This window comes from Archocentrus centrarchus, chromosome 17 (assembly GCF_007364275.1).
Source record: "Archocentrus centrarchus isolate MPI-CPG fArcCen1 chromosome 17, fArcCen1, whole genome shotgun sequence".
NCBI classification, from domain to species: domain Eukaryota; kingdom Metazoa; phylum Chordata; class Actinopteri; order Cichliformes; family Cichlidae; genus Archocentrus; species Archocentrus centrarchus.
In genome coordinates, this window is record NC_044362.1 from 27,494,481 (window position 1) to 27,520,731 (window position 26,251).

The window sequence follows — 26,251 nt, forward strand, 5'->3', positions numbered from 1 at the left end:
AAAACAAAAATTAGTTGGATTAACTTTTATCAACTGGTGGCCTGAATGTCTGAGGTCATTACCCAAAATTACCGTAGCCTTTAAACATGTCTTCACTTTAACTTTATAATATGAAAACTTGTTCACACATCACCATAATGTGCATGTGTGAAGAAATTTAGATCATCTAAATATGAGTAATACCAGTTACCGCACAAACACATTTCCTGGAGCTCTACCCCAACCCAAAACCACAGCTTCATTTTGAACCAAGAGTTCATCTTAAAGTTTAATGACTTATAGTATGATGACTTGCTTTTTGACTCTAAAAGAGAGAACATTCCCCCAAACTGAAACTATCTGTACAGCACATATCCGAACACAGGCATACTAGCAGGAAATATTGTTATATGTGTCCCCCTGCTGGCAAAACCTGAATTTGCAACAAAAGTCTATCATTACTGAAGAACCAGCCTCACAATCAGCCTTGCACTACTATTACTGTATTTTTAAATCAAAATAATGTGATCTGAGACCTGGATAAGTGGAAGAAAATGGATGGGTGGATGGTGATCTTATGTTGTTTTACAAACATCCATCCATCCATCTTGGGCTTATCTGAAGTTCACAAAAGTTTCACAAAACTTAGAATTACTGAAACAAGCAATTATTGTAGCAGCTTTAGTGGCTGACAAATGGCTGAATTATTACATGCTGATGGATGCTGCATAGACAGAATGAATAAATGAATCAAAGTCAAATTTTTGCATAAATCCTGACTTTGTAAGTCTGCAATGAATATTGGCAGCAGTTTTTCTTTTTTTTTTTTTAACTCTCTGTAACCTGATGTCTGTGTTTTCACCTCAACTGGTTCACCAAGCTGAGGTGAAAACACAGGAAGGAAGTGAAAAAGCAGCTAAACAACAACTAAATGTGCAGGAGAGCGAAAGCATCAGATAAAAGGCTGCAGAGAGAGTGTGAGAAAGATTTTCTAAAGATGAATAAAACGGAGGTAAGTCCACCAACACCACCACTAACATGAGCCAAGAGCACCGACTGACCCCGCCACACACACACACACACACACACACACACACACACACACACACACACACACACACACACACACACACACACACACACACACACACACACACACACACACACACACACACACACACACAGAGCCCTGCTTTTCTTTCTTTCCCATCATGCACATGAACAGAAGAAGCGGTAAACAGCTGAGTCTGTCACAGCCTACGCTGAATGCAAATATGCTCATCTATGTGCAGTTAGTGCTGTAATAAAGGTTTTAATATTTTACAATAAAAAGGAACACATCATTTTAATTGTTTCCCTTTATTAATCAGTTAGGTTCAGCTTCCCCCTCAAGTCAGAAGTACATCTGTAATTTACAGGAACTGTGGTGGAAATTGTCTGAGTGGGCTGAGTGACGCTATTTCGGGGCGCTGTTAGGGTAAAAGTAGTACTGACGGTCAGCTTCACATTTGATGCAATGCATGATTGGTGCCGTGTTGTGATGACTGGATTTTCAACCTTAAGGCCTCTGACACACAACTTTGCATTTTCTGCACCGCGATCACAAAATCAGCCCTTAAAGTTAGCTTGGCTTATCACACAAGCATCAGTTTCAGTGGTTAATAGACTGCACCCATGTAGTGTGTGTGTTTATCTTTATAAACACACACACTTGACAATTTTGTCCCCTCTTCACACACATTCCTGCACTGATGTTGCCGTACAAGAACCTTGCAACTTCAAGTCTCTCCAAGGAAACTTTGGCACGTGGACTCTGCCTGAACTCACTTTTATAGTCTTCTGTCTACTACTGAGATATTTAATAAACTAAAAGAGTGAAAAAAGTGGTTCTCAGGGTGTCACATGCTGCAGAAGCTGTGAATGAAAAATACAAATAGGCTACATCACAGGTATTGTAGTTTTTTTGGTCTAACTCCTTCTACAGATTAAAAGTTCATAATATTCCAGCCTCTGGAGCTTTGAGTTTGATAATTCTTCCTCCTCCAACATTATAGAAGTGCATGAATAAACCCCGACTGAACAAGCCGATTCTCTGGAACATGTAGTTCATCAGAAAAAGGAGGAGGAAAAAGTCTGACAGTGTGGGTTATTCTTATCTTTTTCTGCTTCTCTTTCAAAACCCACAGGCTCACACAGACACCATCACATATTTTTTTTCCATTTCTGTCTGAATACACAGAACTTTTACATGGTTTCACTGCGCTTAGTTTCTTTCCGTGACACTGACTTGTCTGTGTCTTGTTTCTTTTTTTGGGGGGTAACACAGACTGCACTATGCACGGCAGTCTATGCAGCCTTTTTTTTTTTTCTGTGTTCTCTACTGCAGCTCTAAAAGAGAAAATAAGGACATGAAGTGAAGATGCAGCAGAACTGCTATGGCAGGCCTCTGTGTAGTTCCTCAGGTTAACGTGTATTCAGATAGTTATTCTGCTGAGGTGATTTGGAGGAGGAAGGCTCTAGTATTGCTTCTTTCACTAAGAGATCTCATATATCTTAATGTCAACAACAAGAAGAAATTAAAATAAAGTTAATAGATACTTTCCATGCAACAACAACAACAACAACAACAAAAGCCTATCCTGAACTTTATACAAAGTGGACTCTTCTGCACATTTGACCAGTGGTCCTCCTCAGCTCTCCCTTTCTATTAAATAATGCTTTGTCACCCTCTCCTGAGGCAGACTATGGGGTTGTATTCACCTCACGGACGTTTCTCTTTATGTGGTTGAGCTTAACAGGATGCTCCGTACAGACGCTCTTGGACACAGCAAACGCCGGGCACAGAAGAAATGAATAGGGAGCTCTGTGGTTTCCCCCAAAAGAGTGTTTGTGTGTGCATTTGTGTGTGTGGGTTTTCTGCAGGGGGTGGTTTGTTAGGGCCATTTGTTGGCGCGTGCGCATGTGCCTGTGTGCGTTTGTGGAGAATGTGCATGTGAGGCTCCAAACATGTGCATTTAGCTCTCTCTGCGTGAATCTGGTGTGCTGCATTTATGATGTATTTATGGCCCTTTGTGTTGTTTTAATACTAAAATGAAACCGTGGGGAGTGGCAATCAATTATTACACCAATTACACAGACTTTCAGGGCACAACAGGGATCCACGAATGAGGGAGCGAGAGACCCAGAGGGAAACAGGGAAAAGTGAGAGAGGGGCCTTTTATAAAGCCAAGTCGTGTCACTTTGGGAAGAATTTGTAGCCAGTGAGACCGGGCTTTGGGTCAGAAACAAGAGCCCGATGAACCAATGAGTGTCTCCATAATTCTCCTCAGCGGTGTATCAGTGTCGTGGGACGCAGGCTGTTGAAGTTACTCCGGCAGAGTTACATTCCCAATTGTGTCCTGTGAGCATGACAACAAAGCAGCCATGTGGACGAAAGGCTGAGGCTCCAGGCTCCTAACTCCTCTCTGTGCGGGTCAATTAGACTGCAGTCTGCACTATAAAGGTAAGCAAATTAATTCTAAACAAACTGGAGTGTAAATAGCAAAGAAATAAATCAGAGTACAGGGATCATTACATTCTTAAAGTGAGAAATTAATATTTTTCTTATTTGTAAATAAGAACATTCCCAGGATATAGAGATTATGGTACTGATGATATAGTTCAGCTTGTTATTTAGTTATTTTTTTACGGCATGTATTATTGAATCTTAAAAGCTGACTTTTCACTGCACATGAATGAGAAATTAACTGTAAGTGCACACAGCTTTCATTGCCCTGCACACACACACACACACACACACACACACACACACACACACACACACACACACACACACACACACACACACACACACACACACACACACACACACACACCACAGGCTGCAAACCACAAAAATCCACAACAGTAGCATAAAAACTATCCTGAATATTCAATTAACAAAAACAAGTGAAGAAGGGGGCATTTCCTGTTTTTTGACTGTGTCATAGTTTCACAGGTCTCTGAAGTGCTTCTCTTAATAGCCTGTCTGGTTTCAGGAGATGCACTTCCACATGCAGCACGAAACAACAGCATCACTAAACTGGATTGATGGATGTCAGAAAAACTAAAAGTATTTAGTCAGCATTCACGCAACATCAGCTTGTTTCTCCCATCACTGTGAGACATGCTGTATAACACAAACTTAATGCTTCAAAAGCTGCTGATATAAAAATAAATCAGGTTAAATCCAGTTTGCGGCATAAATCAGGGACAAGGTTTATTATTGTGCACCTTTAGTTCAATGTATTATTTCAGTTTACTTAAAAATGGATTGATGCTGCCTTAAAACTGTTCAACTCTTGGGTAAGCTTATTCACTACATTTCATACACCCACTACACACACACACGCACACACACACACACACATAGGGGTGATTGTAGCTCAGGCGGTAGAGCGGGTCATCTGCCAATCGGAAGGCTGGTGGTTCGATTTCTGGCTGCTCTAGTCCGCGTGCCTGAACCTCAAGTTGCTCTCTGAAATGAATGTTGCATAGAAAAGCACCTAGGTATAGAAAAAAGTTGTGTGAGTGAAGCATGTTGCATAAAGCTCTGTATAAGAAGCAGCCCATTATGATACAAGCAGAGTGACAGTTCTGCTTAATTTTGCTGAGGTGAAATTGTTTGAAGTAACAGAAGGAAAGACACAGAACAAAATTAATTAAGAGGGTGTGTGCGTGCATGTGTGTGTGTGTGCGCGTGTGTGTGTGTGTATGTGCATGTGTGTGTGTGTGTGTGTGTGTGTAGGGGAGGGAGGGGAATTGCTCCTCACTCCAGAATACTAATGTGGGCCTTTTGTCACAGATCTTTCTCTCTTTCCTTTCTTCTCTGTGTTCTCTTGTTTTCTCTTTACTCATTGCTCCCTCTCTTTCTTTTTCACACACACACTTTTTGCATCGTTTCGAGGACGTTCCCGTGACTTGCTCTCACTTTCATTTTCCCTAACTCAGAAAATTACAAACTTTAAACTAACCCACCTATTAGCTAAATTCAGGCAAAATCTAATGATTCTGTTTATTTTGTGCGGACTTGCTTTTCTTTCATCAGTGGACCGCAGACTCCTCACAACGTGAAGACAACATGACTGGTACACATGCATAGCTGCTGCACACTCTTATTTACATACACACACAACTATGCACCTACAGTCACATAAGACACATGTAATTTCAGTCCTGCTGTCTCTCACATACTCTCTCTCTCACACACACACACACACACACACACACACACACACACACACACACACACACGGATGGACACAGTCATTTTTCTCAATGGCATCTTTTGTTTCTTTTATCTCAGCTCTCAACAAAGCATTCCTGTGTACACAGAGGGAGAGAGAGATGGAAGGAAGGAAGGAGGGAGAAAGAGGAAAGTAGGGAAAAAAGAGGAAAAGAGAAAGAGGGAGATCAGGAACACATCCACCAGCCTTTTTGTCTCACAAAAGTTTTGATTCAGTTTTTGGATTCAGCTCACTGAGGCTGCGGGTCAGTACAGTAAAGTGCTGCCATGGAGATGGAATACATCCTGTTGGAGAGGTTCGTTAATAATTTCCCTCTCATTTACTCCCATTTACTCTATTAGTTATCTGATACATGCCTGAAATGGAATTTGTCTTTTTTTCCCCCCCCTGGAACATGTGAGTGTATTCGTGTGTGTGTGTGCAACTGACAAGCGAAGCCTGGGTAAGAGGGTGATACAGAGTTGAAAGAGTGAAGTTTCAATTGTGCCATTGTAAGCGTGAAGCCTTTGAATACCTCACAAAAGTGTGATGTAATTAAAGCTGAACAGTTATGTAATCTGTGATCAGCAAAGGAGCTATCTGGATTTACACTATATGACCAAAAGTATATGGACACACCTGTTTCTGTTACGTCTCTTAGGCCCAGATCTGAAAATGATGAATAATGTTTTTTTTAATCCTGTTCAAAAACAAGTAAAGAAAATGTGTGTAAAAGTGCTTAAAAAAATCTATCCAAATCCCCGACCTCAGCCCCACTCAACTCCTTTTGCATGGATGCTGACTGCAGGTGTAAAGTAATCAAATCCTTTCACTGCACTTAAATGCAATTCACTAGCACTTAATGCTTTATGTATCTTTGAAATTGCAGACAAGAAAAAAAAGAGTGCTTCTAAATTTGTTTTCATGAGAACTTCCTCAAAAAACTCCGGGGGTGGGGGGGGGCAATCATCCGGTTGAGAATCCAAGTAAATGGTCATATTAGACTTTTAAACACTGAGAGACTCTTAAAGCTCACCTGAGAACATTTTTAAGTTTTGCTTTCACATGCTGCTTGGCAGTTTTAGCAATGACTCATTTAAGGGGTATGAACAGAGTGCATCCTTTAAAAAAAAATGTTGTTTTCTTGTCTGTGTGTCGTGACAGTGGTTACACCAGCCTTTATTGGCAAGCCCGCTGAAGGTTGCCCAACTGATGCTTGCACAGATAACCCATGTGGTAATTTTCTGAGGAAGCTAGACTCTGAGAATCACACAGCTATACTAAAAAACAATGTGACGCAGTGGAAACTAACTCCAATTTGATCAGCTGCACTGATAAACTGCTCGTCAGCCACAAATTCCCCGTCGTGTATCAGTCACACAGACTATTTTATGCTGAAATCACACAATTTGATTGCAATAAGATTTTGATTACATTGCAGGGCTGCTTGTAATAAAGTTGGTTCTGAGTACTGATTCCATCACTGATACTATGTCACTAAGTGAGATCAAATCCCTGAAGCCATGCTAAAAAAATGTAACGAAAAGTCAGCAAACTGGATAAAGATCCCCCAAAATCACAAATAATCATATTAATGGGTGTCCACTTACTTTTGGATTGAAAGGGCCAAGAGGGCCAGAGAGCATTTACATCCTTTACATGAGGCTGCTTTAATGTGTGTGAGAAATTCACACAGAGTGACCTTCTGAGGATCCAGAGTGTAAGAGACAGGAGTCGAGTCTCAGTCCGGACAAGGCCGAAGCACACAGAGAGCCAAACTGGCTCCTTACCTATCCATCTCTTACTGTCTATTTCTGTCTCTGGTTTCCAGTCAGAATTTCACTCTTTGTCCACTAAAGGCCTCCCTGGTCAGAATCAACAGTAAGCTTTTTAAATAAACGTTATCTTGATAAAAGTCTGAGTTTCCAACAAAGATTTTGACCTTAATTGACTCTTTCAAGTCTCTTCTCTCCTGCTGCTCACAAATGAGTCATTGTTTGTTCCTTTAATGCAGTGCATTTCCATCCTAATTCCCCTCTTCTTTCTTTTCTCTTTCCTCTTCCTTATCTTCCTCCTTTGTGGGCTATCCTCTCTGACCTCCATCACTTGTTGAACGTAAGTGAGCACGTCAAATTATGCAGGAGATGCCGTAGCCAGCTGACATGGAGTTTATCTAAATGCTCTCAAAAGACCACACACTCATGCAAACGTCCTAACATGTGAAGCACTAAAATTAAAAAATTAGAGCATGAGAACATTTGCATTTCATTTCATCTTCTCAGGGATGAAAATAAGTTAAATTAAGTTTTCTATTGCAGAAAGAACTCAAATGATCAGTAAAAACATGTGAAATGTGGTCTGCTCGAAAATGCTTTAGCAAAAGATAAGGGTTAGCACGTCCGAATATGGCGCAAACACTGATTAGCAGCTGTTTCTGTTCCTGTTTATGTCTTACTAAGTATATATATCGCTGTAGATGAGTTTTAATAAGAACCTAACCACACTAACAGATAGGACTGTACTTTCTGTCACGCTAAGTTTTTGCTGAATCTTTAGCATTCACGATCAAGTGGATAAAAATAAATAAAAAAATGGTGTTCATCATAATAACAATTACTAATCAGAAATAAAACACATAGTATAGCTGACAGCTATGGGGACGCTCTTATTTTAAAGTACTGAATGAATTTGAATTTGTGCTGAAGGAAAACTGATGAAGTTACTGAAGGCGTTTATTTAGAGTCAGCATCAGGGTACCAAAAATGTCTGCTAGAAAGCTATGTGACATTTTAGTGATGTATTTGAGAACATGCGGCTACTATAGTGTTATTCTGGTCTGAAGCATGCTATCTATCTATAAACAGTGAAACTCTCACGTCTAATTGTTCTGAGGTGTTGACATTTACTATTTGAAACTGTTTTTCATGACTCACTCTGCTCCCCAGCTGCCCTGAAAAAACACCAAATAATGTACTGTAACTGAAAAACATGTGTAGACTATTCTAAAGAAACGGTGGTTTACACAAACAGAGGTCTTCATTTTCACGTGACGCAACACATGAACACAAAACTCCTGAAAATGACGAAATATTTGAGGAAACATCTGTTCTTCCTGTTACAGGTTTTAGTCAAAGAAGAACAAATCAACCCCATTTCCCCCCCACAATGACTACATAGGTCCCTTCTTCTTTTAAGCTGCGACAGGGAATCCTAGACTCGAATATTTTAGTAAACTTCCAAACAGCAAGAGCACCCATTTACGGAAATAATGAGCAGGGTGCAGAGAGATAAACAAGTTTGGTTTGAATGTCTCCTTTAAGGTTTCCTTTATTTATTTTTTTAATTTTCACACAAGAGCTCTCAATGACAAGCTTCAAACCTTATTTATTTCAACATGATTTGTGTTTTGCAAATTATGGTCCCATGTAAGGTTCAATTTTTTTGAAGCAGGGTATGATTCAGGGTGTGGCTTCTTGACAAATCACTATGGTATGAGCATCCAGTGTTACTCATTCAGGAGATGAGAAAATCTCTCAAATGGAGGCTTCAAAATGATTTCCAAAATGAGTGGGTGATGTTGCTGTGCCCATCTTTTATATGCAGATTATGATTTCAAGCATGGTGAGACCTTAATTGTTAAAGACGGCATTGTTTTGGTTATTAATCAGCTGTGGTTAAACTTGACTGAAAGATTTTGATCATCTGGCTCCAAACTGCTGGCAGGATGGCACCAATCATTACTGCTAAAATATCCAGGTTTCGGAAACATTTCCTTTTGGCCATAATATTGGAAACCATATACACAATACATGCAAATATGTGTTTTTATTTATTCCTCTCCTGTCAGGACTATACACTGAATATGTGGCATCCCAGTATTAACAAAATATACCCAGTAAATTCCATTAACTACTGTAAAGTTCAGTAAGTTTTTGTTAGAGAGTGATTCAGGCTTCAATTACGAGAGTAGAGTTCACATTCACAGAAAGCACCATCATTCTAGGTGGTCATCCAGTCAAAGGGAACTCCCAGATCAGTTTCACCAAACTTCAGCTGAAAGATTTCCAACAATAGTTTCACTTAACATGTGTGGCTCTACATGACCTTTCATGTTATTCTGTTATTAAAGTGTCAGATGGAAATTTCTTTGGACACACATTTTAAATATAGTTAGGCACACATTAGGCTTGTTTGAGATTAATTTCCCCTTCATGTGAGAGCAGGCAGCTACAGGGAAGGTCCCAGCACGTGCAGTTAGTCATTGTGGGAAGTTTGTAAAGTTAACGTACAGGAAGTCACTGTTATCAGATCATGAGGGTCTGGTTCAGTGTGAAACTGAAGTTACTTACATATCTTAGGAATATATTGAAAATGTTTTGTTTGTAGCAAATTTAGTAGTGATCTCCAAAATTAGGGACCTCAAAAATGCCTGTTAACAAGAGTGAAAAGCTGCAGCTTGTGGTGTCTTTTAGTATCTGTGGGGTTAGTTTTCAACTAGCAGGCTTACTGTTGTGAAGAGGCATACTTTAGCCCAAACTGTGAACTTTTCTTAAACCTAACCAATTAGATTTTAGTCTCCACACTTAACCAGGAAGTGAAAACAAGGTAAAAAGGAAGTGGGAAAAAATAGAAGACACAAAATGCAGATGTCACCTGGCTGACAAACTTGCACCGTCACCACTCCAACCCCTAAAAAGGACTTTGCAGGTCTCCAAAAGGGGACTCTCATCTCTCAGTGGGCAAAGGTGCTTCACTGCTTAATGCAGAGGGACAGGGAGCATCTTGTAAAATAGCATAACATGTATAGTGCCCTGGAATTAGAGTGTATAACAAATATTAATGTCATCTTCTTCTTTTTCTTTCTTTTTTTTTGTTATTTGCCAGATGACATCTGCCACACCCCCTTCCTCTCGTAGCTCCTCTCCACAAAAAGTTTGCCATTCACAGACGCAGACAGATGTTTTAAAACCCTTACTAGGGGGTGGCATATCCAGTGGTGGTGGTTCTCTGAGGAAGAGGAGACGTGTCCTGTCCAAGGATGGGCGAAGCAACGTGCGCATCGAGCATGTTAGCGGGCGGGGTGCTCTCTACATGCGTGACCTCTGGACCACATTTCTGGACATGCAGTGGCGCTACAAGTTCTTCCTGTTCACTGCTACATTTGCAGGGACCTGGTTCCTGTTTGGGGTGCTGTGGTACCTGGTGGCACTGGTCCATGGAGACCTTCTGGGTGAGAAAGCAGGGAGACTTAAAATCAAACCAAAACAACAAAAGCCAGGTCATAGGTGAATTTGAAGTATAAATTCAATTTCATCAAGGGTCACACTGGGAAATGAGAATCATATCTATATCAGGACAGATATAGTGGCCTGACATGCCCCCCTGGCCTTGATTTTGACATGTGGAGAGTTCAATTTACCTTCCTATATTTTAGGGCTCATGTGTTGCTCTCACTTTCTTTCATTTAAAAATTTCAATGAAAACTGACAGCAACAGACTTATTCACAATCATATCTGTAACAATGTCCCTCGGCTATCTACATATTAACTGAATCATTCAGAAAGTTTCCAGTTTTGACTTCAAAGCATCACCTCAAAAAGTACCTAATTTCCCCTGTGCAGCTTTGTGGGCTATTATGTGTCAACTAGAGGAAATGACTAAAAAAAAAAAACTGTCAGTGCTGACATTGAAATCTAACATGATTTATGTGCTATAGAAATACTGAAAGATGGAGGCCAGTGCAAATATTAATTGTCAGTGTGCCTTGCATGGGCAGTTTAAGCAGCGACTACTGTAAAGAGCATAAACACTGTGTGCATGCGCGCGTGTATGTGTGTAGTTCAAACTAACTCAAAATGAATGCACACAGTCATTGCATTACCTGACATGTGAGTGTTAAACATAGTTTGCCACGGTTCACGTCTGAATTCATTGTCGCACATCCTGATTTCTTGCAAAACCTCAGTCAGCCGTGTTTACTGTCAGTCTAAGGTATTTGAAAGTAAACGGTGCAAGAAGTGTGAAACAGATCTCATTGCTTTCTTCACACCAAAACAAAGATACTATAGAAATGTGTGAAATAAGCCATATTAAAGTGTGAATATATCAGTAACTAGATGGTGTGTTGGTGTACATCAGTCCTACAAGGAAATGAGGAAACAATAAGATCTGCCTTAAAGCTGCCAGGGGTATTCAAATAACTCTCACTATATTCTTTGTTTCTTGTGTTAATTTGAATTTCATCAGCTGTCTTAAAAGCTGTATAAAAGTGAACTGCTTTGTAGCTTCAGTCAGGGCCCCGACTAACTGTCTTTGCAGAACTATATAATCAAGATGCACTCACAGTGAGCATGAGGTGGAGAGGCTGGTGTTTATTTTATTTCCTGAACTTAATCTTGAGAACAATCTAATGCCAATAAAGTAAAGCATTAGCAACAGTTTGGCAACAATATCATATCTTTAGTTTATCACCAGTTCCTTCCCCCTCTACGCGTGTTTGTGCAACCAAGTGTGAAGCTACTGTAACGTTGTAAACACACTTCCACAGTCGGCGATGTTCACAACAAAGGTCGTCTTTATTAGCAGAAAAACGGCTGCTGTAGGCCACAGCCACGCCAACCACAACTACAACAACGGAACAGCAACACACACACACAGGCAAGCTCTCGGTCTTTTCTCTCTCTCCATGCTGCCTTCACGAACCTCCCGAACAGTCCGAAATCCCACAACATCAACACGCTCTCTAACTAAGAGAATCGCTACACTACGTTCATCCTGTATAACAGGAAATAACAACAGGCCATTTTTTTGAGGCAGACTTTAAATATTCTGACTTGCTGTTTCATAATAAAGTGTTTAGAGCTAAAAAGCAAATAAGAAAGAGTTTGTTAAAAGATCTTTAATGTGTTTTTAACCACATTCCTTCAGAGTTTGACCCTCCATCAAACCACACGCCCTGTGTGATGCAGATGCAGACCCTTACCGGGGCTTTCCTCTTCTCTCTGGAGTCCCAGACAACCATTGGTTATGGTTTTCGCTGCATCACTGAGGAATGCCCAGCAGCCATAATCCTCCTCATAGTCCAACTGGTCATCACCATGCTCATGGAAATCTTCATCACTGGTACCTTTCTGGCCAAGGTAGCCAATACATAAAACATCCATGTAAGATACGATGAAAAGAGAAAAGAAAGCCATGCAGGCCTTAATTTGTGTTTTGAAAGGATTTTCAAATAAAAGCAGAAGTAAGCATAATGGTATGCAGTTCATTGCTGTATGCATTAATGCATTCTATTTTTAAGTGCATCATTATTACATGAAAATTCACAAAGATAATCAAAAGTTTGACGGAGCTCTTCCTGATCAGGTTGCACGGCCAAAGAAGCGTGGTGAGACAGTGAAGTTTAGCCAACACGCTGTGGTATCAACCCACGAGGGCCGACCCTGCCTCATGATCCGGGTGGCCAACATGCGCAAGAGTCTCCTGATTGGATGTCAGGCAAGTAGCTGGTACAAATTCCACTGTATACACTAAAAAATAGGTTCATAAGTCACAATTTGTAGATTCATGTGAGCCAGTATTGCTAAAGCAACATGTACACAATACTCCAATCAGGTGACTGGAAAACTGCTCCAGACGTCTCTGACCAAGGAAGGGGAGACGGTTCGTCTGGATCAGAGAAATGTTCCCTTTCAAGTGGACACTTCCAGTGACAGCCCCTTCCTCATCCTGCCCCTTACCTTCTACCATGTCATCGATGACAGCAGTCCCTTGAGAGCCTGGGCAGCTAAGGGTAAGTTTGGTGATCAGCCGGAAAAGGGTGGAGTATCTTCTCAGGAACGAGTTCTTGCCCCAAGTGGAGGAGTTCAAGTATCTCGGGGTCTTGTTCACGAGTGATGGGAGAAGGGAGCGGGAGATCGACAGACGGATCGGGCTGCCTCTGCAGTGATGCGGACGCTGCACCGGTCTGTCGTGGTGAAGAGGGAGCTTAGTGTAAAAGCGAAGCTCTCGATTTACTGGTCGATCTACGTTCCTACCCTCACCTATGGTCACGAGCTTTGGGTAGTGACCGAAAGAATAAGATCGCGAATACAAGCGGCAGAAATGAGTTTCCTTCGAAGGGTGGCTGGTCTCTCCCTTAGAGATAGGGTGAGGAGTGCAGCTATCCGGGAGGGGCTCAGAGTAGAGCCGCTGCTCCTCCACATCGAAAGGAGCCAATTGAGGTGGCTCGGGCATCTGATTAGGATGCCTCCTGGCCGCCTCTTGGGGGAGATGTTCCGGGCATGTCCCACCGGGAGGAGGCCCCGCGGTAGACCCAGGACACGCTGGAGGGATTATATCTCTCGGCTGGCCTGGGAACGTCTTGGGGTCCCCCCGGATGAGCTAGAGGAGGTGGCTGGGGAGAGGGAAGCCTGGGCTTCTCTGCTTAGGCTCCTGCCCCTGCGACCCGGCTCCGGATAAGCGGAAGAAAATGGATGGATGGATACTTCTAAAGATGAGACATACTAGAATCTTTGCATAGTTAGTATAGTTAGAACAAAACAGCTTGTTGTAGACCAGTTTTCACAGCCTGAACACAGAAATGGCATCAGAGGCTGTTCTGTGTAGTATTTCAAACTATTTCAAAGCTTAATAATGAGCTGTAAAAAATAGCCTTCAGTTTCTGAGAAATGTCATGACAACATTTCCAAATACTGAAGCTCTGCAGAAACAAATTTCCTCTTTTTGGTTGTGAAGTCAGAAGATGCTCGATGTTGTTTTACATGTTGGTCAACACTGTGAGCTGAGAGGACTTCTGCTTTGCGATCACACCTTATTTCCGAAATGAATGTGGGGTATCAAACTCATTTTAGATCATGAACAACATTAAAGACATTCCTCGATACCCTTTTAAATAGCACCTCCTGGTTGTTTTAGGGGAAAGAAGTGCATTCTGGTAATGTTCACTTTAAATAAACCACCTATTTAAAAAAAGAGATCAGCAGCCTGAGAATTACAATAAGGGCAATTTCAACAGTGCTGTCAGGTGAGACAGTTTTGTGTTGTCATTGTTTTGTTTCAGTGAAACTGTCAGTTTTCTGCATTCATTTCAGAAAATGAAACAAGAAATGGATCAGTATGGCTCTCTGGTTTAACTGCTTTACATCTGTGTTGTATGGAGGCCATGGGTGAGGCTGTAAAACCTCCGATAATGACCTCTGGTTCAGATGACAGTAACACAGCCACTCCTTTGATGTGATCTATTCTTAAGGACATGCAACACCAGTGGTTTTTGCTGCAAAACACAGTGAAGTGACAGTGTTCCTCTGTTACTTCTTTATCTGTATGGACACTTGTTTTTAACACCAATATTAATTTGTGTGAAAAACAAACTGCTTACAATAACATTAATTAAGAGTACTGCTAGGATTACTAGCACTACCTTTCATCCATTTTATACTAAGGCTCTCCTTTGTCTTTAAATTTTGCTGCATTTCTTCCCATCTTATGTACCTTCAGGTGGTGGCTGGACAGACCCAGAACTGGCTGACTTTGAGCTGCTGGTGATCATGAGCGCCACAGTGGAGCCAACCTCTGCCACCTGCCAGGTTCGCACCTCCTACCTGCCAGACGAGATCCTCTGGGGCTATGAGTTTCCCCCCGTTGTTTCTCTGTCTCCATCAGGGAAATACGTAGCGGACTTTGCCTTCTTTGACAAAGTGGCCAAGACCAAGGCCACCCCCATCTTTAAGCCATCCAGCCCCCAGCACGGGTACCAGAGCAATGGCGGTGGGACTGTACCTGAAGCGGCTGATCCGGAGAAGATCCGCCTGGAGCAGAGCTACAGGGAGCAGCGAGGAGAGGACCGCGGTCGGGTCAGGGACACTCCTCTGAGTGTTCGCATCAGCAACGTGTGAAGAGTTTGGTTAACAAGAGGATATTTTTTAAAAGAGGAGATTCTGAATCAGTGAAACATCAAATCAAAACAGACTGGAAGATTAATTTTTTGGTCTGTTTTGAAGTTACATCAATTTAAGAAGAATATAATGGAAACAGAATACTACTGTATGGTTCAAGGTTGTTATCAACATGTTTGCTGGGCTTATATATGTGGCTACACTCACTTGACTGTATTCATATGAAGGCATAATGTCATGACTGCAGCTATTCATTTCTCATGTGGTGCAAGCCCATTCACCTCACATACATTGTATGCAGTCTGTAACTAAAAAATAAAAGATCAGACTATTTATTCACACATGAAAACAAACACAAAAAAAAAACTATGATACAAATTATATAAAAATCCAGTAAAGAGGGTGGAAACCTCAGTGGGCTTGTTTGGATGCTTCAAAGAGTTCTAACCACCAAATCACATAACGGTGCGAGGCAGTGGTGTCAAATTTTCCAATATTTCAAGTGTAGAGGAGTATAAGGAGGGGGCTGGCTATGACAAAGTGAGATGGAAACACCCACCCTGTTTTTGCTTTTTACAGCTTGCACCCCCCCCCCCCCCCCCCCCCAACTTCCTCCTAAGAGGAGATATTTTTACATTTCCTGTTAAAAACCAGAACTTGTGCATAAGATGATGCGCGGTTCATTAAAAAGCAGCACTCCAACTGAAAAGTAGACAAAGCAGATAGATTTTGTGTTTAATGTTGTCTGTATATGGGTAATGATATGTGTGTTTCATGTTGTCTGTCATGTATGACTCTTGTTGCTGCTATGCTCAGTCTTATGCTCAGAGCACTTTATGTGCAGAGTTTGAACACACATACGGGTGTGTCCAGACTTTTGACTGGTACTGTAAGTGATGTAAATTTGCATCTTGGAGAATTTAATTGACTGTGTCTTAAACTTTGATACTAAAATCACTCAAACACTGAGAATCACTGAATTTAAAGTTTAAGATAGTCTTGAAAACAGCTCAGTCGTTTTTTAACAAATCAAATTGTAAGAGCTTTTTCTATGTCTCAGTAGCTTTAATAATATTAATGTGTCCATATATGCACAAATATGAAAAGTTGTAGCCAACTGTTCTTGGACATGACATGAGTCACTAACACTGTCAAATTAACAGCCGACACTTTGAAACCTCTTATTTTTTTATTGTAGAAATCATACACATGTACAAAGTGGAACACTAAGATGAATAATAAGAATAACTTTATTGATCCCAGAGGGAAATTCACAACATACAATATTACAATACGGCATACATATAATACAATAACACAGAATACAGCAGAAGTGAGTGCTGAGAGGTGAGAATGTGGCATAGTAATGGTTAGAAATGAAAAGAGATGTAAATATGATGGAAAATGCAAGTTTTTGTAATATTTTTTTCATTAAACACTGAAGATTTTATAATGTTTAAAATGCAGATAAGGAGCTTAAATTAGATCATTCAGATTAAATTGTGTGTCTGTGTGGGGTTTTTTGTGTGCTTGTATTGGCAGGCTGTGTTTTAAAAGTCTAACCAGACACAGGGTCTGCAAATGAATTGTGGCTGGAAGTCTTATGGGCTTTGCAGCAGTTGCATTTGACTTAAATGCAATGATATTAATATGTATAATTTCTGTTATCTAAATAAAATACAATGCAATAAAATAAAATAAGGATGAACTTTAAATAATGTGTAAATAATGTTTAACGTGTAAGAGCCAAGTTTGAACCAAACTGATCCATGGTCAGCTCAGGTCAGTAATTAATGCAGCGTGTAGTGTTGACAGAAGCTAAGTCACAGTAGCAGGGGGATGTGACAACTGCTCTAACATTTATTGGTAAGAGTGGATATTAATTACTGATCTCTGCAGTTTAATTTTGCCAAGCCACAGCTGAAATGATCCTTTACTAAAACTATATCTGTAATTCCATCTTGACTCTTCAACATTCTAATACTAATAATATAACCCTCCAATTCCAAAAAAGTTGGGACATTGTGTAAAATGTAAATATAAACATGATGCAATGATTTGCAAATTTGGGACAGAGATGAAAAAACCAGTTGGAAATGTTAGTCGTGCCAAACAGGAAACAGCTGGAGAAACATTTTGGAATTAATTGATTTGGTATAAAAAAAACATTTTCAAAAGGTTGTTTCTCAGAATTAGAGGTTCACCAATCTGACTCTGGCCCAGTCATAAAGGGGTGGGATCTGGATGGATGACCTCTCTCTCTCATACTATTTCTGATACTGAGACAAAAGAGATTCTGTAGCAATAAGCCACACCCTGCATCCTTTTAAATTGTTTAATAAATTTAAAAATTACCTTTTCAATGCTCATCATATTGCAAACTGATGAATGAAAACCCCCCTTAATCATCCTTTTCTCAGTGAAACATTTTCAGTAGAAAAAACCAACGAAAAAATAGAGAAATGACGCTTTAGAGACCAAAGTGGTGGTTTGCTACGTACTTCCTTCTTCGATCAGTTGAAACAGTCATGGGTACTGGTGCAGTCCTGTTTGCTATTTCCCTTCTCTATGTAATTGAAGCTCAAGGTAAGAACGTACTCTTTCTTTTTCTACAGTTACTGTTTTGTTGTTTCTTTTTAAAATCTTTTAGCAAAAGACAAAAGAGAACTTGAAATCATCTTTTCTGTTTCATATGATTATCTGTATATATGTGTATGTACAGGTGTTTCTGTGTGTGAAAATACTTTTCAGCTGGTGATATTTTCTATGTATAGATTATATTCATCTACAGTAAATGACAAATGTTTTTTTCCCACTGCAAAGCTAAAACCATGTGAGGAAACCAGATTCAAAAATAGCTTCTTATTTTCTGTGCGTTTCTGTAACTTTTCCTTTGTACTGTTTGATAAAATATGAATAATAATATGAATAATAATAATAATAATAGGCATCAGCAAAGAACTCTTTAACACTAAGAGTCCTCCAGCAGAGGCTGATTGAGATAATATTGTACTTAAGGCATTTAATATCAAGGTAGTTAAGATTTCAAATGTGAGAAAAGGGATTTTAAATTCAATTGTGGATTTAACATGGAATTAGTGATTAATAAGGAAGAAATACAATCTCTCCTAGTCTTACTGTGTTGTTTTGAACCAACTGTAACAGCATTTCAGGGAACTATAAGAATAACCTGATAAAGAATTATAATAGTCCAGCCTAGACAGTAGTATGTATGATGAAGAACTTATCCTGGTCAGTCATAACTCCAAAATTCCAGTATTATTGGAGGCCAAGTTAAAACCTTCCCAAGTATCTGTTTCTGAGATTTTTAAGACCAAATACATAAACCTCAGTTTTGTCCAAATGCAACCTGTAGTTTAACTAGTTCATCTTGAATAAAAAAAATAAATGGGCATCATCTGCATGGTAATGAAAATATATGCAGTGTTTATCAGATATCAAATAAATAAATGCTGTTCTGAGGTTGAACCTCTACAAGTGAAAATATAGATTTATTACAACAACTGTTGATTCCATCCATCCATTTTCTTCCGCTTATCCGGGGCCGGGTCGCGGGGGCAGAAGCCTAAGCAGAGAAGCCCAGGCTTCCCTCTCCCCAGCCACCTCCTCCAGCTCATCCGGAGGGACCCCAAGGCGTTCCCAGGCCAGCCGAGATACATAATCTCTCCAGCGTGTCCTGGGTCTACCACGGGGCCTCTTCCCGGTGGGACATGCCTGGAATACCTCACCCAAGAGGCGGCCAGGAGGCATCCTAATCAGATGCCCGAGCCACCTCAACTGGCTCCTTTCGATGTGGAGGAGCAGCGGCTCTACTCTGAGCCCCTCCTGGATGGCCGCACTCCTCACCCTATCTCTAAGGGAGCGGCAAGCCACCCTTCGAAGGAAACTCATTTCTGCCGCTTGTATTCGCGATCTTATTCTTTCGGTAACTACCCAAAGCTCGTGACCATAGGTGAGGGTAGGAACGTAGATCGACCGGTAAATCGAGAGCCTCGCTTTTACGCTAAGCTCCCTCTTCACCACGACGGACCGGTGCAGCGTCCGCATCACTGCAGAAGCAGCCCCGATCCGCCTGTCGATCTCCCGTTCCCTTCTCCCATCACTCGTGAACAAGACCCCGAGATACTTGAACTCCTCCACTTGAGGCAAGAACTCGTTCCTGAGCCGGAGATGGCACTCCACCCTTTTCCGGCTGAGGACCATGGCCTCAGACTTAGAGGTGCTGATTCTCATGCCAGCCGCTTCACACTCGGCTGCGAACCGTTCCACTGCGAGCTGGAGGCCCCCCCGTGATGAAGCCAACAGAACCGCATCATCTGCAAAAAGCAGAGATGAGACTCTGAGGCCACCAAGGAAGAAGCCTTCCACCACCTGGCTACGCCTAGAAATTCTGTCCATACAAATTATGAACAGAATCGGTGACAAAGGGCAGCCCTGACGGAGTCCAACACCCACAGGAAACAAATCCGACTTATTACCGGCTATACGGACCAAGCTCTCACTGCGGTTGTACAAGGACTGAATGGCCCGCAACAATGGGCCAGACACCCCATACTCCCGCAGAACCTCCCAAAGGACACCCCGAGGAACACGGTCAAATTCCTTCTCCAAGTCCACAAAGCACATGTAGACTGGTTGGGCAAACTCCCACGCACACTTGAATATCCTTGAGAGGATAAAGAGCTGGTCCAGCGTTCCACGACCAGGACGAAAACCGCATTGTTCCTCCTGAATCCGAGGTTCGACTAACGGACGCACCCTCCTTTCCAGCACCCTGGCATAGACCTTACCGGGGAGGCTGAGGAGGAGAAAAATAAACAACTGTTTATTTTTTAACAAAAACGAGAGAAATTCATCTATGATTAATTAAGACAGCTGGATCCAGAATAGGCTTTTTAAGTTTAGTTGCAGCCACCTGAAAAGCCTGGTATGTAACCTGTTGACAGAGACAAATTGATCATCATTAAAATTGAAGCAATAATTAATGGTAAGACAGCAGACCAACAGACAGAAACTACTGAATTTAGCTCGGAAAGATCAATAAGAGAGAAACAGTCTAAAATTATACCAGAAGTGTATAAATCTGGTGCACAGCTATGGAAAGGCTGTGGTTAACTTTTTTCTTCTAAAGAAATCATAAGAAGTCCATAAAGCTCTAATGTAAAACAAGGCTCAACGGAGCTGTGACAGTGCTGAAAAGAAACATGGGGTTGTTTCTGTTTCAGTCTGATATTAATGATTACATGATGAATAGTTATTGTAATCCTGGCTTTACAGATTGTTTTTTTAAATAAACTATTTTACAAGCTACTTTACCATGTCTAACAGAAAGCCACTTTGTTTTCAGATGCTTGTTTGCAAAGGAGTCAAACCTCTGTGGTTTGTTGTTTTCACTTTTAGAGGATCCACAGTATCCTGTGTTGTATGCAGTGAGGCTCCAGTACCATTAACAAGATTATTGACCTCTGTGGAGAAAAAGTTTTGAGAATTAACCGTTTTGCTGGCATGTGATTGGTTATAGCACTTGCAGCATAAATGTTAAAAGCAGCCACTATAATTATTTTATCTTACTGACAACTAAATCAGAGAAAAAGTCAGAGAATTGAAGCTCTGAATAAGGGGCAAGTGAACAATAAACAATAATCCTCCATATTCACCTAATCAGACATAGTGGGAACAGCATTTTGGTTGGTATATCAGGAGGAGGCTTTTTAACATATTCAATTTTCAGTTATATCTCTGGCTATGAGAGGTGGACTATCCAAATAAGAGCAGGTTTTCCACAAAAGTTTATCTGCAGTGTGAAGCCCACATCGTTTGCTGGCCACCACAGACAGTCAGCAGTTGGCTGTGACTCAACAATAATTAAACAGTTAAAAAAAAAGGTTTAATAAGAGGACTGCAGCTGTATGTTCATGATTCTTTTTTTTTCTGTTCTTTTAGGACTCCAAGATGTGTTTGTGTTGCAGGGAAAGGACTTACACCTGGATATAAAGAAACCTGTTGTACTTGACGAAACAAGAGATTTATTCTGGAGATTTAATACCAAAAACAATATTGTTAAAATCACTCCTGAAAGAAAGACATTATTGATTAACAGCTATAAAGAAAGGGTTGAGTTTCGACAAAATTACTCTCTGTTATTAAAGAATGTACAACACAGTGACAGTGGAGATTATGCTGCAGTCATGGTTGGGGGACAAGAGGAAAGGGTAGCTGAATACAAGGTCACAGTCCAAGGTAGGTTTCTCTTTTTGTGTTCATTTTAAAATACTGACACGACACAGACCTGTTTTAAATCCATTCACACCTGTTGTTATTCCTCAGATCCAGTGTCTCCAGTTAATCTGACAGTGACCAACAGCTCAGACTCCTGTAACATCACTGTGACCTGCAGCACAGTGGACTTAAAGATCAGCAGAACGTTTAGATGTGATGCCCAAAACTGCTCTCAGGTGGAAGAAAAGAGTCTGAACACCAGAAAAAACTTTTCCTCTCTGATTGTTTACCTGCGGCAAGACACCATCGTTTGTAACCATAGCAACGAAGTGAGCTGGAAACAGAGCAAGGTGACCAAACTGCAGTGTGAGCCAAAGCCAGGTAAGATTAAAAGCCATAATAATATAGAATGAAAAACTGAAATAATAACATTTTAAAGATTTCATGCAGCAGACCTTCAGTGAATGAAGAGCTCTAAAAGTATATATATTTGAAAGATTTTACCTCTTGACATTCATCTATTCCAGGTGAAATGGTTGGTGTCCTTTGACACCATCAAACATGGGTTTGCTTTATTACTGTCCAATGACACCATTACCTTTTCTCCAATTAAAGTACACACTGGCTCTTTAAAGGACTTGTACAGATTTTTACTTGCTGTTCTAATGCGTTTACTATCACTGTCCAACCTTACTCTGCAGAAGCAAGCACCTGTGTGTGTGCACCTGTGTGAGCAAACTGTCGCAAACATATATGTGATATTTAATACTGTAGTGATCAGAAAAAAGATTTTCTGCTGTTGCAAATCAGTCACTGAATTGTATCAAATGTTCTGAATAATATAATAACAGTTGGAAAAATTTTGGTTCAAAATCTTTAGAGATTTAATTCAAAGTTGCATGTGGAGCTTTCCTGTCCTTATAGAAGTAATTGCAAAGTTAAAGTCAGTGTGTTGAAGGTGGTCAGACTATATCTGATACAATATTTTAATTTCTTTACAGTTCCCAATAAAGCCATCATAGCTGGGGCTTCCGCTGGTGTTTTCATCATCTTGACTGTTGTGACTCTGCTTTTCTCTGTCAGAAAATGTAAGTCTCAGTGTTTTTTTCTTTTTTCAGTGAATAGCTTCTATTTTAAGTACACAGAAATCCAATTTTGTATTCAAAGATACACTTCTTACACATACACATATGATTAGGCAATGAGAAGATTAAAGTCTGGCTGATATTATGTTTTGGTACAGCAGTATACATCTGTTTTGCAAGAGTTTTGTTTGTTGTTGTTTTTTCAGCGAGTAGTTATAAGTATCTGCAGGCAAACATGAAAACCTATCAGCAGCCACATCAGTCTGTTAGCAACCAAAGCAAACTTTAGGAGCCTTTTGGTTCAGACCTTCTGTGCAACCTTCAGGAACCACTGCCAACCAGTTGGAGAATACACATTTCCATAGCAACCAGTGGTCTGCCACTTTAAATATGGTGGACAACTTTTGAGCAATGTGTGCATGATGTCACACGAGAAGCTGCCAAAGTAGTTTTAGCTATTTAGCGGCTCTTTAACAAGAAAATGTACAGATTTATATCAAATATTCAACCTTTATCTAACCAGACAGGTCCTTGAGATTGAAAAGTCTTTTTAGTGGGAGACATGGACAAGTAATAATAAGTAATAATCATCCATAACTAAAATATACAAGATACAAATGTGACAAAGCAACATTTGTACTCTTCTGCTGTAGACTTCTCTATAAAATATTTGAACTAAATAAGGAAGAGAAAATCATTAAGACGAAAGTCAAAATAGACCCAAAATAGAAGAACTCTGGACCATCAAGTTTTGACCTAAATAAATAAACAAAACAACAGACAAAAAAGAAAAAAAAGACAAGAAAAGAAAAGAAAAGAAAATGCAGGCTTTTAGTTCTAAATTACTAATACTACCCAGTCCTATGTAAAGTACTAATACCAATGTGAGACCCACTTGCCACTGGGACACAAACTTCAATACAAGAACAGCAAATTTAGGTCAGAGTAATGAGTAATATCACAAACTAAACACCTCCTATTACCTGTTTTAATTCACTTTTACATAATTAAATACATTCATGTAAATATGTAACTATACATACTTGTGAGTAATTTCATGTTTGCAAATGAGAACTGGTTCTTAAACGTTTTACCTGGTAGAATAAAGGTTAAAACAAACAAACAAAAAAAAACCCAAACTGAATTTCAGCCCCCCTGCAGTATCTTCACCTGGTACCCACTGTGACAGTTAGAGAAGCCTCTAAATTGAAGCCCACGGCACCGTAATGACACCATGCTGACTCGAAGCAGTTCTGTAAAGGGTCATCAATCTTTTTAAGGAAAATGGATCATTTACAGCTTGAACTGACTTATCATTTTAATAAACTGGTTCAGTTATTAGAGAAGGACAATCTTCTGATGTCCAGCAGGGTTGTCTCTTCCTTGTTCAGATATTTTACAGCTCATAGCTGATTAACAAGAGTGACCTCTGCAGTAAAATAAAACTCATGAGAATGTAAGAAGAAGTGATTTCAGACAAAATTTAAGCCACCTTTTATTTCTTTGCCTGTTCCCCAACTCTTGGTGTGAGACCTGCCTTGTTTCTTAAAAAATCCACTCGTTCCTTGGAAATAAGACTGCATCAAATTACCAAAATTGCCAAAATGATTCAGTATCAAAGGTGCCCACCTCCTTTCTTTGGTGTCATGTTTTTTTAATTTAAAAAAGGACCTGATATGGACGTTCTTCAGGCCAATTTTAGAATCCATTAGTTCCAAATAAACATCTACTGCTTTTTAAAAAAATCTAATAAATGTAATATACATATTAATACACAGTGAACTATGAAATCTTTCAACTATAACTCAGACATTATGTCTGTATATAATGAATATACTTCAAAGATTATAAATGCCATTATTGAATTGATAAAGAGCGTATTATATGTAATAATATTGGGGTTACACTGTAATCATTACAATAGGATGCAGCTGTTTACATAGTTTTTTAAAAACTATGACATGCATGTTTTTTCATAAAATTCACTGAATTTATTTCTATCTAAGAACGAAAGTTAAGAAAATATGAAAATTACTTTGGCAGCAAAGGGGGATGAGTTTTTTTTTTTTTTTAAAGCATTTTCTACTCGACTGTATCAGACTGATCTGTTTACAGTATACTGACAGAACAGGATTGCATCCAAGTTCTATGTAACTATCAGGAGTTTACACACAGAATCTGAAACTAATGTTATTCCATATAAATCCACTACATCAGCTCCGATTGGCTCCAGCTCAAGAAAATTTCTTAAATATGTAGTACAAAAGGACCTTGTAGAAGATGTAAATATAATACTTTAATTTGGAACTTAAAGTATTATATTTAGAAATACAGTTCCCTGTAAAATGTAAATTTCAAGCAAGTCAATCTATATTTTCTATGACTGACTTTCAGGTAAAAGAGGGAACCCAGAAAATACAGTATATGAGGTTCCTCAGGTAAGCAGACACTTTCTTTTAAAAAGGAAAAAGAAAAACTCTCCCTATTTGCCGTCAGACTGAGGAACAAAATGTCTAACTGTAACTTACTTAACAACTGAGAACTAACTTTTCTGAATGAAATCAGTTTTATTTCAAATTGAACTAAAATCCAGACCTCTGAATTTCATTTTCAGTCTACAGCTATAAACAGCTATACACAAGCAAAAACTCTATTTCACAAACTATTTTTATGGGACTGTCTAAAATCTGCCTCCATCTCTTTTCTACACCAACTGCTCCATCAAGTCTGCTGACTCAGATCCTGCTTTATGCTTTTCTTTGCCACATTTACGTTTCACTAGTTGTGATGCTTACTTGAATTCAGACTTCCTGGGTTATTGCTGTATAAGACATGCCAGATAAAATAATCATGATTATGTTTTCCTAACGAGGCACTTTTGATTCATTTCCAGGACATTCTACCAGACCAGAATCAAAGACAGCCTGTCTCAGGAGATGCCTCATGTCAGTCTCCAACATCCACTTACGCCTTGGTGGAGTTTCATACCGGACCAGAAACCACTAAAACCAAAAACACCCCCCAGCCAGAGACAGTGTATGCTCAGGTTAACAGAGCCGCCAAGCTCCAATCCACAGGCCCAACAACCAACACCCAGAGCTGAAGAACATCAACAGAACCATAAATGCTTACATTTGGTTTCACCTCCCGTTTCCTAAATATGTCTGTAAAATGTGAATGCTCGTGTTGCCATGTCAGTGGTGGATGGATGATGGATGGATGGATGGATGGATAAATGGATGGATGGATGTTGTAGCTAACTTTAGACACAAGGGTGACTGCTGCTTAATATTGTGTTCTACCTCAAATGTAGCTGCATGTTTCTGTTAAGAGTTAAGTTAATTGGTGCTAAGGTGTTGGTGAGAGAACTGAATCAAGAAGAATGTTATAAAGATAAATCTCACACACACACACACACACACACACACACACACACACACACACACACACACACACACACACACACACACACACACACACACCAATGTCACCACACAGTGGCGGTTTCTGATATGGGCGACATGGGCAGCCGCCCAGGGCGGCATTTCATCTAGGGCGGCATGACCGCCCCCCTCCCCCCAACGCATTGCGATCGCCGCAGCAACGCCTACCGCACTACTCCACTTGTGGGATAATGGGCGCCCTCTGCTTGCTGTGTATTGCATGTAGCTTTCTGCCATGGTCTGACAGGTTGTAACAGAAGAAAAAGGGCAGGCAGGGGATTCTCTCTCTGTCTCGCTGTCACTGCTTCACTCGATCGTCACACACACAGCGCTGCCCCGCCCC

General features: G+C 40.2%; 2 protein-coding genes across 3 annotated transcripts; both read left to right on the forward strand.

Moving 5' to 3' along the window:
- Nucleotides 1-3,238: 3,238 nt before the first annotated feature.
- On the forward strand, nucleotides 3,239-15,717 carry LOC115796255 (ATP-sensitive inward rectifier potassium channel 10-like). Of its 2 annotated transcripts, none has more exons than XM_030752574.1 (6): nucleotides 3,239-3,481; nucleotides 10,128-10,473; nucleotides 12,172-12,383; nucleotides 12,610-12,741; nucleotides 12,859-13,036; nucleotides 14,743-15,717. In XM_030752574.1, exons 2-6 carry the CDS (start codon nucleotides 10,128-10,130, stop codon nucleotides 15,138-15,140), a joined length of 1,266 nt encoding a protein of 421 aa, XP_030608434.1. In that variant the 5' UTR covers nucleotides 3,239-3,481; the 3' UTR covers nucleotides 15,141-15,717. The 2 variants fall into 2 exon arrangements, with proteins under 2 accessions (XP_030608434.1, XP_030608435.1); XM_030752575.1 differs by lacking the exon at nucleotides 3,239-3,481 and adding an exon at nucleotides 5,443-5,559 and having other exon boundaries at nucleotides 10,160-10,473.
- Nucleotides 15,718-17,528: 1,811 nt separating this feature from the next.
- On the forward strand, nucleotides 17,529-25,941 carry LOC115796256 (uncharacterized). The gene is made up of 5 exons (XM_030752576.1): nucleotides 17,529-17,726; nucleotides 21,105-21,401; nucleotides 21,489-21,761; nucleotides 22,382-22,468; nucleotides 25,359-25,941. Coding segments are annotated over exons 1-5 (717 nt in total). The 5' UTR covers nucleotides 17,529-17,668; the 3' UTR covers nucleotides 25,361-25,941.
- The last annotated feature ends 310 nt before the right edge of the window (nucleotides 25,942-26,251 follow it).